This window comes from Blennius ocellaris (genome assembly GCF_963422515.1).
Source record: "Blennius ocellaris genome assembly, chromosome: 2".
NCBI lineage: Eukaryota > Metazoa > Chordata > Actinopteri > Blenniiformes > Blenniidae > Blennius > Blennius ocellaris.
The window spans coordinates 28991688-29010204 of NC_137651.1; the positions used below are offsets into that span (position 1 = coordinate 28991688).

At 46.9% G+C, this 18517-nt stretch overlaps 1 protein-coding gene across 1 annotated transcript in view; it reads left to right on the plus strand.

Moving 5' to 3' along the window:
* Positions 1-120: 120 nt before the first annotated feature.
* nxn (nucleoredoxin) overlaps positions 121-18517 on the plus strand; it is a 73000-nt gene continuing 54603 nt past the window's right edge. Inside the window, exon 1 of the mRNA XM_080504632.1 lies at positions 121-491. Coding sequence (XP_080360758.1) covers positions 183-491 — 309 coding nt within the window. The 5' untranslated portion in view covers positions 121-182. The remainder of the gene's footprint in view (positions 492-18517) is intronic.

Genomic DNA, 18517 nt, shown 5'->3' on the forward strand with positions numbered 1-18517 from the left:
GTCACCGCGGCTCAGCCCGACCCGCACACCCCCCCAACCCTCCCCCCCCCCCACCACCACCGGAGCCGGCGGCGACTCCTCGCCTCGCCTCGCCCCGCCTCGCCTCGTGCTCAGCGCAGCCGTTACATGCCCAGCAGCCGCAGCTGGGACCGGGGAACGAGCACCGAGCGCCGGCCGCTGCCATGTCGGAGTTCCTGGTGAGTCTGCTCGGGGAGCGGCTCGTCGACGGCGAGACGGCCGAGGTGGACGTGCAGTCGCTGGGCGGCCGTCTGTCGCTGCTCGGGCTCTTCTTCGGCTGCAGCCTGAACGCGCCGTGCCGGCAGTTCAGCGGCAGCCTGGCGGAGTTTTACGGCCGGTTCAAGAAGGCGTCGGAGCACAAGGACAAATTGGAGATCGTCTTCGTCTCGTCGGACCAGGACCAGAAGCACTGGCAGGACTTCGTGCAGGAGATGCCGTGGCCTGCGCTGCCGTTCAAAGACCGACACAAGAAGGTACGATCCGGGGCTGCGCGCTCCAGAAAATAAAACAAAACAAACAAACAAAACACACTCCTGGGTTTTGTCTGCTAAGTGGAATTAAAACACCTGAGGGAGAGAGAAGGGGACATGAAAAGAAAAAAAAAAAATCATTAAATGTGTTTTCTGCTCCTTTTGTCGCTGCACAGGTGGAGTTTTTTTTGCTTCAGACCATTGCGATTGATTGTTTTTCTCCCTTTTTAAAAAAAAAAAATACTTTGGAGCCTTTCTTTAAATGACTTTATCATCTCGAGGAAGTTGCTTAAACGTCCACGTCGTTCTGACGTTTGCACACAAGTATTCACAACTGTTGTGGTACTTAATAACTCCACAGGCTGTCAGTGTGTGCACAGTTTTTTTTTTTTGGTTTGTTTTTTATTAAATTTAGCTTTATAAAGATATCCACTAAGTACCTGTACTAGGAAATCATTTGTTGTCTTTCCATTGTGTATTACTAAACCACATTGCTGCTGTCATCCAGAGGTTACTGCTTGTTTGTCCTGGCCAGCCGAGGCCCTTTCTTTTTTCTTTTTTTCCTTTCTTTCTTTTTTTTTTTTTTTAATTCTCCCATCATGCCTCCTTGTGGATTCCTGAGAGTCTGGACTGCTTTGGGAATTTCTCCTGATTTACTTTTGATTTCTCAACCATTAACAATGTTCATATTTGTGTAATTCCTTCTCAGCACGAGGCGGTTTAGTTTCGTCACTGCCTGATGCTGCAGCTTCTCAATGGCAGCACACATTTTATACCTTTGTAAGGCCAAACTGCCAAAATTTATTTTCAAATACATTAAATGGAAAAAAAATCAAGTGATTTGATTTTTTCAGTGGTTTTTAGATGCCGGCAGCTTGTCAGGTTTTGGCTTGAATGAATACAACCGCAATGTGATTTGTGGATAAATCAACATTTTAACGTATGAGAGCAGGGAACAAAATGCATGCGTTTGAGTGGCGGCGGCGAGGAGGAGGACGTTGCAGGATGCCAGTGGGCCGCCTCCCGTTTGCAGCGGCGCCGGCGTCTCGCAGTCGTCCTCCATCGGGCTGGAATCGCAGACGGAGCGTAAACAAACACACGCCGTTGGCAGAGGAGCTCCTCGCCAGTCGTGTCTGTGAATTCTGAGCGTTTGCGTGGCGAAACGCTGCCGTGGATTTAAGATTGTCCAGACAAAGAGAACTGTGACCCCCCCCCCCCCCACCCACCCACCCACCACCCTTGTTTTTAAAGGCAAGGCCTGATTATAATCTTTCAAATATTTCTTGTGGGAAATCAAGAGCAATTTAGGGGAAATTAATAATAAAAAAAGAAGAAGGAATCTATTTTTATCTGGGTTGCCGTGTGTCTTATAAAATAAGGGAGCTGGGGGATGTTTAAATTTACACCCCATCCATTTTTTGTTGTTGTTGTTTTTTTTTTTTTTTTACACGGAGACTCTTCGGGCCGGAGCGACCCGGACTGTCCTTTGTGTGCATGGACAGACGACAGCGTCTCCTAGATTCTCCCAGATCGGCAGCGATGATTTCCGTTTCACTTCATAATGAAGTCCAGGCGTGACGGAGACTCTGCAGGGGGGAGGGTGGTGGTGGTGGTGGTGGTGGTGGTGGTGGTGGTGGTGGTGGTGGAGGTTGGCTTTTATTTTTTCTTCTTGTGGTTTGTCTGAAGTTTTCTGTCTCTCGTCTTCTTTTTTTCCCTTTTTTTTTAATTTAAGGTAGTGCAGATAAACAATACAAAACAGTAAACAATTCCATAGATGTGTGATGGTGAACAATACATTCTATATACAAAGTAATACAAACAAGTGCTGCCTCAAATACTGTTTACATAATGTGTGTGTGCTTGTATATGAAATGCTAAGTGGGACTTGGTTATGTTTATGGAGGAAACGGAGGAGAAAGGAAATAGTTTGTATAGGAACATAGAAAGGAGTCACAAAAAAAAGTGAAATTATCCATTTTGTAGAAATTGAAAGAGTTTGTTTTGGAATTGAGGTTCTATTGTCATAAATTCAGGGAGCGTCGACTGAGATGCTGTAATAATATAGTCAGACAGCAGATTTTTCCATTGATGTCTACTGATATCATTTTTTGATTTCCCGTTTGTGAGTGTGGTTTCCTTGGCGATGGTTCGGGCTACAAGCAGTAGTTTAGTATGTGGTGAGTCGAGGGTGATGGTTGAGATCTCTCCTGGAAGGCAGAGTGGGGAGGAGGGGGGGGGGGGTTGTCTTGTTATCGGGGGCGGAGCACATCCAAGGCCACGGTTGCAGCGTTTATTGTGTTCCGTCGCCCCAGAAGCAGGCAGAGTGTTGTAGTCTCTCTCCCCCCCCCCCCCCCCCCCCCCCCTCGGTGTCTGTGGGTTGTCTCAGGATTCATACCTGCTGCCGTTGAAGTCCTATCATGGAATCGCCGCTTTGTTTTTGCATCTGTGGGATTATTAGTGGAGAATGATATTGGAAAATCATGTTTCGTTTTCATTCCCCCCCCCCCCCACCCCGCTCAGTCTCGGGTGTAAATATTTTGACCATCGACTGAAAGTTTAATCAACATTCAGAAAAAAATGACAAATATTTTTCTGTTCCAGGTCCTTTTTTAACATTTAATTCCATAATTTAGTTTGTCACGTGTGACACAGTGTTGAATCTGAATGCATCAGGCTGCACTGTGGGAATGTAAATAGAGTCCCTTCACTACTTTTCAGCGAAAAAACAATTATGGGACTAATGGGGGTAAAATAATTAGCAGATTTTGTGATAATGTCAATAATTGTTGGCTGCAGCAATAATTAGCAGCTCATTGTGGGGGGGATTTATGAGCCTTGATTAAACGCAAAGGTGGTCAAGTCACGACGGCAAACGTTCCAAGTTCTAATTAGGCGTGTGTCTAATTCGATTTGCGGGCGAGGAGGTGCGACGTTGAAACAAGAACTTGTTAATCCGCTTGTTTGAACGAGAAGGTCTGAATCCTGGACGTTGTGGAGGAGCACGGGGGTGAGTGGCGTTGACCCTCGAAACCCTCCCTTCCTCTCTGAAGATGCAGTTTTTTGTATTTTATTCTATCTTTTTCCTTCAGTCGTGCCTTTCAGAGCCTCGCCACTCTACATCCTCTCTCCTGCAGCCATCTCACAGCAGGCCGACCTCGTTTCTTCCACTCGGGGGGTCATCCAGGCCGTCCCGCTGCAGGAAATGTTTATTTAATCAGGAAAGGAAAAATATTCCTTGTTGAATACGGAGAGAAAGGAAGGTCTGCTGCTAACTGTTTTTAGGAAAAAGGTCAGAGTGTTATACTACAGGCGGTGATCAATTTAAAAGCTGCCTGGACGTGAAATGATGCTGCCTGTTGAGTTGGTGAGGATAAGAAGCCGCTCTTGAGCACCTTCGGCAGGAAATACAAGTCTAAACTAAAACTCAATCAGTGTTTCTGTGAGGCAAAACGGTCATTTAAGGTTGTACTAATAGTTGGAAAAGCAGGGAAATATTACAAAACCAGCATCCGTGTGTTCATATTTAACTTGTGAAAACACTCAGTCATCTTGATTATCTATTAGTGTTGTAACCATCATTAACCTACTGAGATTTATCATCGTTCATATTTTGTCTATTTTGGCTCTTTCCTTACTTTCCAGTGCCCCCCCACCCCCTCTCTCTTTTTGAACGGGGTTGAACTTGGGTCATTTATAGACTGCCTAATGTTTTCTTAGTCGCATCAGTGGAACATTTTTAAGTGAGACAGTCCAGGATGTCTGAACGATGTTTTCAGAGCGGAGGAAGTCAGACGGTCCTGATGGACCCTTCGGTAGCTTGTCGGTCACATTTGAACGTCTGCTTGTGGTTCAGAGGTGTCCCTCTGTCTGCGGCCGCGACTTTCCGCCGCCGCCTGAAGGCCGATTCATCCTCCATGGGAACAAGAAGAAAGTCCCGCTGAACAAAACGCTGTGACTTTCTTTTGTCCAGCTCCCTCTGGCCAAAGAACATTTGGTTCTGCCGCGCCACAGTATGAAACTCGGTCACTGCCGAGTGCTGCGCATGCATGTTCCAGCTCGCTAATGACTACCGGTCATATTTGAATCCTGTTTAGCATGTAGCCTCGCTGCTGTAGGAGCTCCGCAGCTCGTTAACGTGTCGGAGGGCGGAGTTACGTGATGCACCTGAACGCGTCACTCGGAAGCTGCCGACACAAACGCTCTCTTATTACTGAAACTAGTCAGCGAAACGTGTTTCTCAACACGTTGGAAGCGAGAAAAATAAGCCGTGCAGTAGAAAAGTTAGAATGGAAGTGTGGCTGCGGCGAGGGGGCGTGGCCTGCTGTGAGGGGGCGTGGCCTCGGAGTTCGTCAGCTTCTTCTCGGGAGTATGAACTCCCCTGCCGAAAAAAAGCTTCTTTTTTTTTTTCAGCAGCTGGCCGACGTCACGGAGCTTTCTTTTTGTTCTTGTGGGTTGTTCTGGCAGCCTGCAGGGGCCGTTACTTGGTCTTGTTGGGGGGCCTCTGCTCCCCGGGGGCTGGACGCCCACCGGCTGGCTCTGCTCGCAGCCAGAAGTGGAGGGTGGAGGGTGCGAGGCGCTCCAGAGGGGAGCCGAAGACATCTTTCGCCAACACGCCACTGATCTGCTGAAACTTCCACTGCACCCGACTCCTCATGCATCTCCTTTAACCCTGTGAAGTGGCTTCAAAGACGGGGTGAATCGTTTTATCTGCAGGTGGTAATCCTCTGTTCCTGATCTACGAGTGTTGTGTTTTTTGGGGGGGGGGTTGTGTTCCCTTGCACTGTGTGTGTGTGTGTGTGTGTGTGTTACGACGGCAGACACAGCGACACGTTTTAAAGGCTTCTGTGATGTGGAACATCTGTAACTCGAAACTTGCGAGTTAATTGTAGGATTTGTAGAGGACGCATTCATCACTGGCTTTAACTGAGCCGGCCTGCTCTAACTTAATGTACGTTATCAATCAAACCTAAGTAGGTAAGGACAGCAAGGCTATCATTCCACAGTGGTTTGTGCCGTGGCTCATGAGCGCAATAGTCGTAAAGTTGTACAGAATGTGTAAAATGAAGAAAACTAAAGCTACTCCCAAGCAGAGGAGAGTGCTCGTGGCTTATGTTACCCGTTGAAGCTGTGAAATGTAATTCGGAGGCACTTTCTTTTCAATTTCTAATCCTTGGGCTCCTTTGTTTGAGGATTTAGGCAGCGGCCTAATGTGGAGCTGGCTGTGGGAAGAAATCAGAAATGTGCTCGTCCTCACACTCTAAAGGCATTTGACCTCAGGAGATTAAATGACCAATGAAATGGCTCCATATAAAGTGACGGCGCTGCTCGAGTTAATGCTGCACCACTCGTGAGTGTGCGAGTCACACGTTTGAGGTAAATTAGGTGTAAAAGTCCTTCATGCAAGGCTCTGTAGATGTAAGTGGGATGACATAAACACGTATATACTTCCCCAACAAAGTCAAAGACACTCAAGAGCCTGACGTTCCTGTTAATCAAAACGCCAAACTCCTGACGATTTCGTTTGGCTGCTAATTTCAGCATTTTCATTGATACGTCACAACCCCTTGTACCCCCCCCCCCCCCCCCCCCCCCACACACACACACACACACAAATCTCAGCTTGACTTAAAGTGCTTTGGTCTGGACGTGGCAGCAGCAGCTTTCCCCCTGGCGCCTGTCTTGACGACGCACTTTTCACGGTGGTTGCCGCTCGCGGTCCGCTGCTCTTCCTGGATGCCTGCTCGTCTTTATATCCCCGGACAAACCAACCGTTGCTTTTCCAAATGACCCTCATCCCACATGTCCCAGAACTCTGCAGCACTTTGTTGTTGTTGTCCCCCCCCCCCCCCCCCCCCCCCCCAGTTTTTGTTGGTTTCTTGTCTGATTTGAATGGTTTTGTCTTCATGGGTGCGACATGCTTGAATTAACCGTCTTGGGGTTTTAGTTTTTTTCTTTCTTTTTTTTTTTTTTGCCATTCTTAATGTTCCTGCGTCGGTCGTCAATATTTGGCCTCGTCTTCCAGCTGTAAACTGACCTCGCAGGAACGGTGTCTCCGACTCGGGCTGGAAGTCGAGCTGCAGTTTAACATGACTCCATTGTCCTGCAGCTGTGAGGCCTTGTTGCCGTGCGCCATGTTTGACAAGAGCTTATGTAAAGAATGTGTGCAGCCACCTGCTCGACCAAAGCCCCCCCCGGGGCCAGAGGGCATGGAAACTCCGCGTCTCGCGAAGACTGGAGCTACTTGGCGACGCCAACTGGTCCATCTCACACCACCAGGCTTGTGTTACTGTCCCTCTCTTCTCTGCCTATTGTGACCTTCTTGCAGGGAGACGTGTAATGTTATGAGAGGCCACAATGGAGATTTAATCACAGGTGAAGTTCAGAGGCTCGAGTTACCCGAGTGAGAGTCGGGCGAACAGTGGCACTGTGTGTCGAGTAAAACCGATTCCTTCTTGCAACTGGATCTGTTTTTACTTCCGTTATCTGCCTGTTAAGTGACGACACACAATAGTTGTGAGGGTGCGACCTCCGTCTTCGGTCCGCTATGGAAGTAAAACTGTGCCATTCGAATTTCTAACTCTGAATTTTTATTACCATCGAAGTCAGACTTGGAATTTTAAAAGCTATCGAATTCCAAGTCCGTATGTTATGGCAAAAACAAATTTGAACAAACATAACCAGGTCATTGACGGTGGTGCTAGAAGCACTATGGCAGGGGCAGGTTAAAATGTGTTTTTGCCGTAACAAGCACTGCACAGATTAGAGCATTCAATGGACGTTAAAAAAAAAATAATCAAACAGGAGACAATTTAACTATTTTCTGCATGTAAAACATTGCAGACAGTAAATTTAATTTCTTTGAAAACATTTTCACACATGCTTAAAAGTTCGCCACATATGTTGTTTCATAACTTCTGGTGATTTGCAATGTGTGGTTTAATATCTCGTGCAGAATTTACACACATAAATGGCCGATTGTCCCAGTGTTGCACTGGTCACGTGACCAACAAAGCTTCCCTTGATTGGATGTTGGGTGAACGAGACGGTTATCGATCGCATCGTCCTGATGGCACAGAGATTCTGGCTGTTTCGCAGCTGAATTTGTTTTTTGCGGCTGAATTTGTTTTTGCAGCTGAATTTTTTTTTTGCAGCTGAATTTTTAGACACATTGAATTTTTACACACTGAATATTTGTAGATGTTGGAAAAAAAATCAGAAGCAAAAAAAAGATACGCACTTGAAATTCGACAGCTTTTAAAATTCAAAGTCTGATTTCGATAGTAAAAAAAAAATTCAGAATTAGAAATTCGAATTCAGAATCTGATGGCACAGTTTTCCTTCCATAGTCCACCGCCGACTCAAGCGATACTCTGGGACCGACTTTTCCTCTCTGTCCCGCGTTCTCCAACCGAACTGCTGCTGGACGTGGCGTCTCCTCCAGAGTGGAGTGACGTTGAGGCTAATCGACCTCCATAATGTGTTCACCACAGCGTCTGCAGTCGCCCTCAACGAGAACAACGGATGATTCATGCGCTTGCGTCCGTTAACCCACGGTGACATATTCACCAGTGGAATCATCCAAACCAGTGGAGCAGAAAGTTCAGCGGTTGATATTAATGTTTTTTTGGATTCTGCCAGTAGATGAAAAGCAGCTTGGCGTTGGGATCCTTTCTGCAGCAATGAACAGATGCTTGTCGCACGAGAGCCGATTAAATCGCCATTATCGGGTTTGTCGTCTTTATTTCATGGCACCGCCGCCGCATCCGCGGTCCTCCTTCCTTTTCCCGGAGCTGAGAACACTTCACGGACGGGCTGCTGTGCCTGGACCCTCCCCCAGTCAATCCCCCCGGTCTGTAATTGCCCCACACCGCAGCTCTGCAGCTCTTCCCAACATAATAACAGCATAGCCACCCCAGGGGCATCCTGCCATCCAAGGCTGTCTCTCGTCTCTCCTTTTGTTATCCCTCCCCAGATTGAATGCTCTCTCTCTCTTTCTGTTATTCCCCAGTTCCCCCCCCCCCCTCTTCATCACCACTGATCATGTTTCTTAAGCGAAATGAAGGCGACATGATGACTGATGTGTTCTGTCGACTTGGTCGTCGTTACCACTCACACCCAATGAGAGCCGCCTCCTGCAGACGACCGCTGAAGCGACGGCGTTGATCTGATGGAAATTTATTCATGGTCTGGAATTCTAGTGGCGTGACGAGTTTCCCCTTTGGACGATAACCCTTTCCCCTCTGTGCGACCACCACCCTGGAAACGCACTGTTGTGTATATGTAAGCTGTTAACCCCCCCCACCCCCACCTCTCTCTCTCTCTCTCTGTGTGTGTGTGTGTTGCTTTCATTCAAGTCTAAGTGCTCCTGCAGCTCCTGCTCTTGTCTGAAAAGAAGCCAGCTATACAAAGAGACCCAGTGTCTCAGCGTGGAGCATGGCACGCTGGCAACAGCCCCGCTGTCTTGCCCGGTGGAGCCGTTGCATGCGGCAAAGGGATTTTATCAAGCGACTGGCAGACGTGCACGCCGTGGAAGGACAAAAATAAATAAACAAAGTGTCCCGACGTCATCGACTGAATCGTTGTCGTTGCTTTCATCCCATGTTGTCGCTACAGCTGAGCTGTGTCGATCTTGAAGACTTCCAACCAGGCTGAACTACATTTTTGATTTTATTACAGGAACAGTTCAAGTTTCTCAAGTGTACATTCCCTCCTGTCGGCAGAGAATGTCAACATGTACACATGGTGAAAGAGGAGTGAAATTAAACAAATCAAAACTATGTGGAGTATCTAAACGAAGCAGTGCAAAACTATGTACGGGGCAGTTTATGTACACATAAGATGGGAGTAAATGGAGCAGCGTGAATATGTGCAATCGCTTCTGTGCGATCAGCAATAAGCCTGATTCCCAGGAGGATGGATGGATGGATGGATGGATGGATGGAGTGACGACTGTGCCAGAAGTGGCAGCCGCTCACTGTGAATGGAGGAAACGCTGTGCCGGGATCTGCGGGCCTCTTTAATGCTGCATGACACAAGACGGAGGAGCATCCAGCCCACATCTTCTAGCAACTTGAAAGATGGTTGCCCTGTAAAGCCTCTGCTTTGTATCATCTTTTATTGCCTGTCACCATAAAAACAAAGTGGGTTTTTAATTTCAAGAGTTGATTTGTGAGTCGGCTTAATGTCATTTTCCACCGTTTAACGTTCATCTTGGATGTACTGTATGAAGAGGGGGGGCTTCCAGATGACTTTTCAACAGAGTCGAAAGGGAATTAAATGGACAAGGGTAAGGAGTTTTCTATTCCTTGAAAACATTTAGATGTTATGCTCTGTTGCTGTGGTTTAAATAAGACGATCAATGCAGTCAATGAGAGGATATAAGCAGCAGCTGGTTGGCCTGCTTTGGGATTTTTGAACTGGTTGTGTTTATCCCCGAACAAGAAGGCAATCCAGCCATGATTTAGAAATGCTCCGATGGTCTTTTAACCAAACCGACACTGAGTGTCCAGTATTTTTTTTTAATAAGCCACATTTTAACTGCTGACAACCTGTCGGCACAAGCTCTCACTCGCACCCTTGCCAGTCAGTCGGCCACAGAAGACGCCTGCAGCAGAAACCGAACAATAGTTAAAATCCAGAAATAGCTTTGTCCCGGTCTCTCTGACAGATGGAAAAGTCTCCCGCACCCGCATCTCGTTTTCCAGCAAGAGACCAAGTCCAAAACGTCAGTCTGCTTCTTCATTTTAGTCTTTGAGCAAACGTAACTCTTATTTTTTTTTTTATTATTATTATTTTAAAGGGAATATGTGCGTAATATTTCCACCTTGCAGATTCCTCATAATTTGGATCAGTTGATTGTAGAGGTTTCTCTACAATCTACGATTCCTGCGGTGAGCTGCTGCTCGACACCACTGCAGCTGAAGATGCATCTCGTCTCTAATAAGGTCAGATGTCGCTGCAGATTTCCTCCGAGAATTGTCTTTTCCATGATATCGGATCAGCTTTTTCGGGCCGTTTCCAAAGTGTCTCCTGGTAGCAAGTTAAGAGGTAGCTGCATAACCAAGGTGTAGAAGTAAGCATTTTTCCCCCCAAACACACACACACTCGCAAATTGTGCGTCTAATTTGAATGTGGTCCTTGCTAAGTTGGCATATTGTGTTTAGAAAAAAGTCTAGAGATTGAGGGGAGTCTGGCTGAAGCGGATTTCACGGGCTGTAGTTGGCTCATTATTTCTGTAATAACCAGAGAGTCACTTGGAATCATTTGCCGGCTGCGCCCGGCGCCCGCTCCTCCAGGAGACGACAAGCAGGCGAGCGTGCTCAAATTTGGACCGTTTAATGCATTTCTGTTGCAATTATTAATCTAAATATCCCAAATCACCCGCAGCCAGGTTGAATGGGGGTTTTACTCTGCCTCAGGTATTCGACAAACGCCACAAATATAATTGCACATCATATCAACTTGGACAAATGGCTGTGCTGGTATTCCCGGTTGCTTGTGCACACATACAATCAAGTCGCGTGGTTTTTAAGAATACGTTTGCGAGCCATTACTGGTGGGCAGGCTAATCTTGAAAACAAATAATGGAGCAGCAGCGGTTTGCATGTAAACCGATCCACGCCGTTTCATTATCGGCCCCATTACCCTAACAATGCTCGGATTAGTTTTCACTTTCCTGATGCCACAGTTATGTCCACGATAAGCTTGTTGCTGGCAGTGAGGCTCGGATGAGCTTGTGTGTTGTAAATATTCACCATTTTCTGTTCCGTAAAGCACCTTTTGTGCTTACTTTACTTACTTAATTCATTTAAAGGACTGTCTGATGCAGATGATTTTACCATCACAGAGAAGATTCGGCTACAATTGGGTTCTATTGGGGGATAATAGGTGTCCTGTTTATTTTGAGCTTCACGAGAGTCGGACACAATCTGTCCGTAATGGCCTTTCCTGCTTTATCGTGGATCTGTGCTATTAGTGGAAATAAAAAAAATAAATAAATAAATTCCGCCGCTAAAGCCAATGTAGCATCAGTTTGGTAAATGTACAGAAGTAACTGAATCCTTCAATTGAATCCTTGACGGTACGGCCATGAGCCAGACGAGACGAGTCTCTGTTCAGGGAGTGCCTCACAAGTATAAGCGACTTCTTTCCTTTTCAAAAGTGCTGATACAAAACTTGTGTGTTTGTGTTTGTGTACTGGACAATGAATCCCAGACTTCTTTTGATTTAAAAGAATGCCTTTTGTTCTTAAATGTTTGGGAAGTTGAGCAGTTTGGAAGATTAATGACCTTCAGGCAGTCTCGTCTTTCCCGTTTTATCTGTGCAGGCTTTGGTTTCAAAGTCTGATTTTAGATCTCTTTTTTTTTTTACGGACCGTATGTGTACTATGTGGTATAATTAACCGCTATTCAGGTGTTGTTGCATCAAACGGAGGATAAGAATTAGTGTTGCTATTTTAGTGTCGCGTCGTTGAAAACCACCCCTAAACTCTGTGGGTCCCGTCGGTTCATATGAGGATTTAACTCGTTGTTTTCTCTTCAGGCCCCATGTTTCTCTTAATGTTTTTCTTCACCCTCCTCATTCTCATCAGTGACACTTCCAGCCCCGGAGGGCTGCAGTTCTCATTGAAAACACACGCGTATGCCAAGTTAGTGGCCCACTGGTGTACAGAGTGAAGCATTCGGCAGTTTGAGCAGTGAACGCGTCTGTCAGAGTGGCTGCAGGGAAGAAGAGCAGTGGGTGGAAGTTCAACTGTGTGTAAATCGGCACTTGGAATGAGACGGGTCAGGCGCTTCCACTGCTGTTGATGCAGGTTTACATAGTTTGCATTAAAACATTGAGTATTTGCACTGTTTTCAAAGAGGAAAGATTAAGGTCACTGAAGACTAAATTCCTCGTTTAAAGCTTTGAGGCTATTGTCGATTTAGCTTTCACTACTTGCAGCGGAGAAACGCATGCATTGTTGTACTGTAGCACAGCAACAGTCCAGATGATGCGGCGATGGGAGTCCATATGGAGGGATTGGCAGCGCCGCTGGCTGTGAAGGGAGGCAGAGAATGAGAGGGAAGAGACGTGAAGGCGGAGTAACACCAAGCGTGGCAGGAAGCAAAGGTGTGATGGGAGTGTGTGCTTGTTATCCAGCATTAGAGAGGGGTGGGGGGGGTGCTCATTGGACGCCCTTGGTTTCATATTAGCGGCGGGCCTGGAGAGTCCAAGAGATGAGCGACTGGCTTTCTCCTCGGCCGTCGCGACCAATTATTTTTAAAGTCCTAGTGAAATGTAAAACACTACTTTGCAAAAAACGATAGTTGGGGTTCTACTTATAAGGTTCCTCCGACTCTGCCCCACCACTGTTGTCGCATAACAAAGTTCTTTGAATTTTGAATCTCCAGCCGAGGAAGTCGGGGGAATCCTTCTTCGTGGGCGTGACGTCTCCATCTCCATCTGTTGTGTTTATATTGGCTTGTTTCCCTCTTAAATATCAAAGTTTTAACAGTGTTTTGAAGTTATAGTCGGCGTTTTATGAGCCTTGACGAAAGATTGAGCCTGGAGGAGACCAGAGAGAGGAGAAAAGGAGCACGGGCGGCGGGAGCCGCTAGCTGCTAGCTCGCACGGCTAGTAGACGATCAAGTAATACCTGGACTCATCTTCGGTGATTCCGCTCAGTCAGAAAAGCTCTTCGACATGTTGGATCCATGAAGCCGGTCGTTCTGCCAAAAGTCAGGACGCCTCAAAGGTGAAAACTGGCGGCTGCTGAGGCGAGGAGACGAGGACGAATGAGGACGAAGCGTCTTCTGCTTCCTCAAACATGTTCCAGACGGGCTCACCGATGGCAGAACCACCTTCTGTGTCTTCTTCATCAATCACTGGATTTGAAATGATGATGATGATGAAATATGGTTAAATTCAGCCTCTTCGTGGTCAAAACTCTGATCCTCCATAATGTAAACACAACATAGCCGTGTGCACAACTCGTGATGTCACTCTATTATTGTCAGAAGCTCCGCCCAGCAGAGGAAATACCGCTGTTTATCGGCTATTTTCTCGCAGATTGCCGTGTTTTAACATTTTACCCTTGGACCAGTTAGCATAAAAAATGTCCCTAGAAGCGACAGCCAGAGTGTTTTGGAGGTCGAATTTTCATTTCACTAGGACTTTAAATCGGCCAGGTTACGTCTTTGTTCGGTTTGAAAAAAACCCTCCACGGGGCGCATTCCTCGCACGTCCCACCTCGTGTGGTGGGAGAACGGTACGTGTTCATCAGAAAAAAAAGATCCTCCACAAGTCGTCAGTGGCCAGGCGCAGCGACCCCCTGCTGAGGCTCGCACTGTGGCTGAGCTCTGCCGCCTAATCGCTGTTTTGATTCGTCTTTTTTTCCACCCAATCTGTTCGCACGGAGCGCCAATCCCACGGCCACGTTGAATGAAAGGGTTTATCAGCTTAAGCCTGTTGTAAGGAGCACAAGGGTTCTCGTCTCTTCACTGAGGAACAAGAGCGGCCCTTCGGACACAAGTGTCCAGGCAATTAAGAGACGCGCGGCGCTCAAAGGCAGATTACTGGCACCCGGAGTAGCGGACCGTCTCTTTCTTGGCCCGCCCATTGTTCAGTCGGCGCCGCGACTCGTGGCTTTTGGTGCCCGTTGGAGGAGAAGACGACAACCCAGCGCCTTTTATCAGAGGAGATTCACTGGATGCGACGTCAAATTATGGGCTTTAAAACCTGTGAGCCACTGAATGGATCTGCTGAGTCATGCCAGCTGACGGTGATGTCTACATATACGGGACTGGAGGGACACCGGTGAATGTGCACCTGTAGTTATTTTGAATAAAATCTAACGTTCAACTGTTGCCAACTTGGGCTCTGCTCATCATGTGAAACATCCGAGAATCGTTCTTTGTGTGCCGGGTTGTGTTTTCAGCCTGGTTGTTATTTATCTGAATAAAAACATTGAGAAATGCTGCTCAAACTGTTGCTCTCTGCATGTGGGGAAAACATGGAGTTTCAGTTTAAAAATACCAGAATCTCTCTTTAATCATTTTCTACTTCTGAGATTTCCCCTTTTCTAGGAAATTTCCCCTTCCTTTTTTTTTTTTTTTTTTGCATACCAAAGTACTTCAAGTTGGTTTTCACAACCTAATGTAACAAGATCAGCGCCTCTACTTCAAATCTACTTTAGAATGGCATCTTTGAAAGAAAAAATTGTCGTAAGATTGCAGCTTAAAGCAGAAGTTGAATCTGGACTGACTGTTTTGGTTTAGTGTCACTTGTCATTTTTAGAAATCTATTAGTGTGTATTTGCTGAGAATGCATCACCTCTGGCTTCTTGATGTGTTAAGCTTTTAAACAGCTTGCTTCCATTAGTCAGCCTAATATTCCTATTAGTGCTGCCAGACTGGGGGATTTCCTGGATTAGTCATGCAAACGTCCCCATCAGGTTATTTTAGAGTTGTCATTTGCAATAAATTGATTGATATGCTTTTGTTCTTAATTTAACATGTGCCCTTTAGCTCTACTATTTAAGTCTGGATTTAGCGAAAAATTCTCCCAAAAAATGCTGCAAAAGGTCCCAATCCAACACATGCAGCGACCCCTCCATGCTGCAGTCGGCTGAAGTTCAGATTTTGACGTCTGAATTTCCTCTAACAAATCCAGTGATGTGCAGTAAAATAATCTTTTTCAGTTTACATTGACACATATTCCTTTTCAGTGCCAAGAAACATAGGTGGAGATTACACAAGGAATTGTGTGTGTGTGTGTGTGTGTGTGTGTGGGGGGATTAATGCCACCCCAGCCCTGTTTAATGACGATATCATTTGAGGAATTTATCCAATGATTAGAACTTGAAACACAACATGATGCATTAATAAAGCTGTAAACCTGTTTGTTGATGGGGATTATCTCCAGTGACCGGTGAAGCAGTGCAGATGATCGACGGGTGGATTCCTGTGTTTTTAAACGTGGCTGTGCAATGAGAATCACACTTCTCCACTGTAGCGCTAATAGCAAAGGTGTAGAAGCTGGATGTTGTGACTGTTTGAAGAGATGGAGACGACGAAGAGAGCAATGAGCTCACGTACACATCGAGCTGTATCTCCTTTTCTTTTCTCTCCATCCTGAACGAGACTTGATCTGAACGTTTTCCTTACGCCTGACTTATATTCGACAACATAAAGCATTCGCGATCCAAAATGGCGTCTGCTGACGTGGTTTGTCGCCTGCGGGGCATTGAAGTGAGTTGGGGAGAGCACAAGAGTGCATAAACGGACAGAATATTTAACCCTCGTCACTCGCCGCCTGCTCATTGGACAGACTCGGGTGTGCTCTTCAGCTCCGAAGGTAAGCGGGTTCCGCTCCCGACAGCCCGGCTCTATGTTGTGGCCAGTGAACTGCCTGTAGTGAAGGTGCAGCGCAGGACCGCCAAGATCACTCACCGTCTTTCGCGAAGCCACATCGATAGAGACACCGCGTGCACACAATCCCTCACGTGAACTGAAGCAGGCCAGTGACGGCAGGAACTCAGACCGGGGGCCTACACCTATTCATCTTCTCTCTCTTCATCTGTATGTATAATTATGGCGTGCAGCGAGAGCCAGAGGTTTGCACCGCGACCGAAAGAGGATGAATGAAAGTGAAGGGAAATCACTGCAAATGAAGCCATGTCTGGTTTGAACCGGGGCGGGACCCCAAAACGTGAAATTCCTACTTCTCACTCCCGAGTGCAAAGAGAAGCTCATATTGTGGCGGCAAAACCCTACATGTGGAATCATTTCCTTTCTTCACCATGTGTCTCAAACCCCCCCCCCCGAGAAACGAAGGCATCTTCCTCCCTTCATCGCTCTGTTGGTGCAGGTGTTGTCTGTCTGACATGAACTGCTGAGAGAAGCCTTGTCCAAAAATACATTCTAAAAACATAAAAGTCCAGAGAAAAATATTGCCCTGGCCGTCCCGAGGCCCCGTCCAAATCCTCACAGGTACTTGATGAAATTCAGATTTTTTTTTTTCCCCTCAGCTGGACTTGTTTAAGCCCGAGAGGCCGGCGGAGTGCGAGGACTCCTCCTGGCTGCGGTGTGGACGAGCCACCGGGACGGAGATACGCCGGTAGCGTCTACTGTAGTCCTCCTCTTAATTACTGCAATCGGAGGATAGTTTGCAAACTATCATGGCTGCGTTTGACATCACTCATGCTCGCCGCCATTTCCCCACGAAGCCCGGCCGTAGGGTTTGACGGCTTGCAGCGCGGGGCCATGTTTGACGTTTTGGGAGTGAAGGTGGCCCCGTGTTTCCAGAAAGGAAGTGTACATTTTCTGTGTTTTTGTGGCCTTTTTCCTTTTTTTTTTTCTTTTCTCTTTTTAAACACGGCCCTCTTTTGTCCAGTCTCGGAGCCTGAACCTGGAGCCAAGTTAAATATCTGGCGGGGCCTCAAAGCTCAGAATATTTCCGCGTAAAGCCGAGCGGTTTATGTAAGTTCATGGATAGAGATAACAGATTGCGTGTCGCTTGTGGCCGGTTTGGAGGAAAAGGGTGTACCACACTTTGCCCTGAAATATTAGGTAATGATACACCAGCGTTTCTCCAGCGTGACCTTTCAAACCGGTCCTCTGGCATCGCGTTCATGCCGGGAATCTGAGGTGGTGTGTTTTTTTGGTTTTTTTTAATGATGCTTCGATGAAATTGAGAACCATGTTCCTGTGGGAGTACACTAAATATTTAAGTACTCTTGTTTGAAATGGAAAAAAAAAACCACTCTTTGTCAAATGCATTAGTGATTGCTGGTGGGTTGTTCTGGGTTGCCTTATTTTCTTTTTATTGTGGCTTTCATCTTTATCTCTCGCGTCTGTGGAGGGTTTTCCCTTCCTGCTCAGCGGAGGCCTGTATTTTAGCCTTGAGGGCCAAACCCTCCGTCCCACAATCATTTGTTCATTAGGCTGCTTCCTCTTTACTATAGTGGCCCGTAGGGTGTCGACGATAAGCCTAAAGAAACCTTATTTCCTTTGCTGAAAGACGGCGATGAAAGCAAGGAGAGGAACGACTCATTTTTGAGTCTTTGATTTTTAAATGACAGCCATTTACAAGTCATAACATTCTGCACAAAATTCCTGGGATTACTGCGCTTTGGATGTCCGTCCATTCAGTCGCCGCTTTGATATCGCCGCGCTGATTGTGATTGTAACTTGTGGTTTTTTTGTGCAGAACTTGTGCCGTACAAGTAAAACTCCCCAACGCCGCTGCAGCCGCCCATTATGCACACACACAGATAACACTTCTTATATACCCAATGATGGAAATCTGTTCCAGTCACACTCCGTTTATATAGATGCCAGGAGGAAATATGCTGGTGTTTTGGGGTTGTTTTTTTTTGGGGGGGGGGGGGGGGGGGGAGGTTTAACCACGCAGGGGAGGTTTAGTACAGTTTGTGTTTTTGGCACCAAGTTTAACAGCTTCAGAGGCAAGAAACAAGAGCGAGGCTTCAACCACAGTGGGCCGAGTTTTGTGTTTGCCAGTGGTGGAGTGTGAGCAGCTGTGGGAGGATGCCAGCATGAGCACTGGAATAATTACTGCAGTATGCTCACACAGTCAACACTGGGCGACTGCAGCTGTTTCCTTTGGTGTCGAAAGAATTTCAAAGGACGTAATGCAGCTCCAGGGCTTCTTCTTTTTTAGAGAGAGAGAGAGAGGGAGAGAGAGAGAGAGAGACTTGCGTTGGCCATTATAAGCGTAAACACAGTTCCGGTTTAATGGGCAGAGGCCGTTGCACAGAGTGGGAACACTCCAGGACCACTCTGAAGATTTACTGTTGACCTCGGGGGCTCGGACGCAATCCTGTGCGCTCACACCAGTTTGCTATGTTATTTCTAGACTCACCCCCCCCCCCCCCCCCCCCCCCCCCCCCCCCCCCCCCCCCCCCCGGCGGCAGCGCCTCCTCTCAGCAACACAAAAGAAAGCAGGACAAGCAAACTGGGTTACATTTCCTCTTTAACGCTTTAATGGGTTTTCCTCCAATCATACTTTCAAGAAATATACAGTCACGC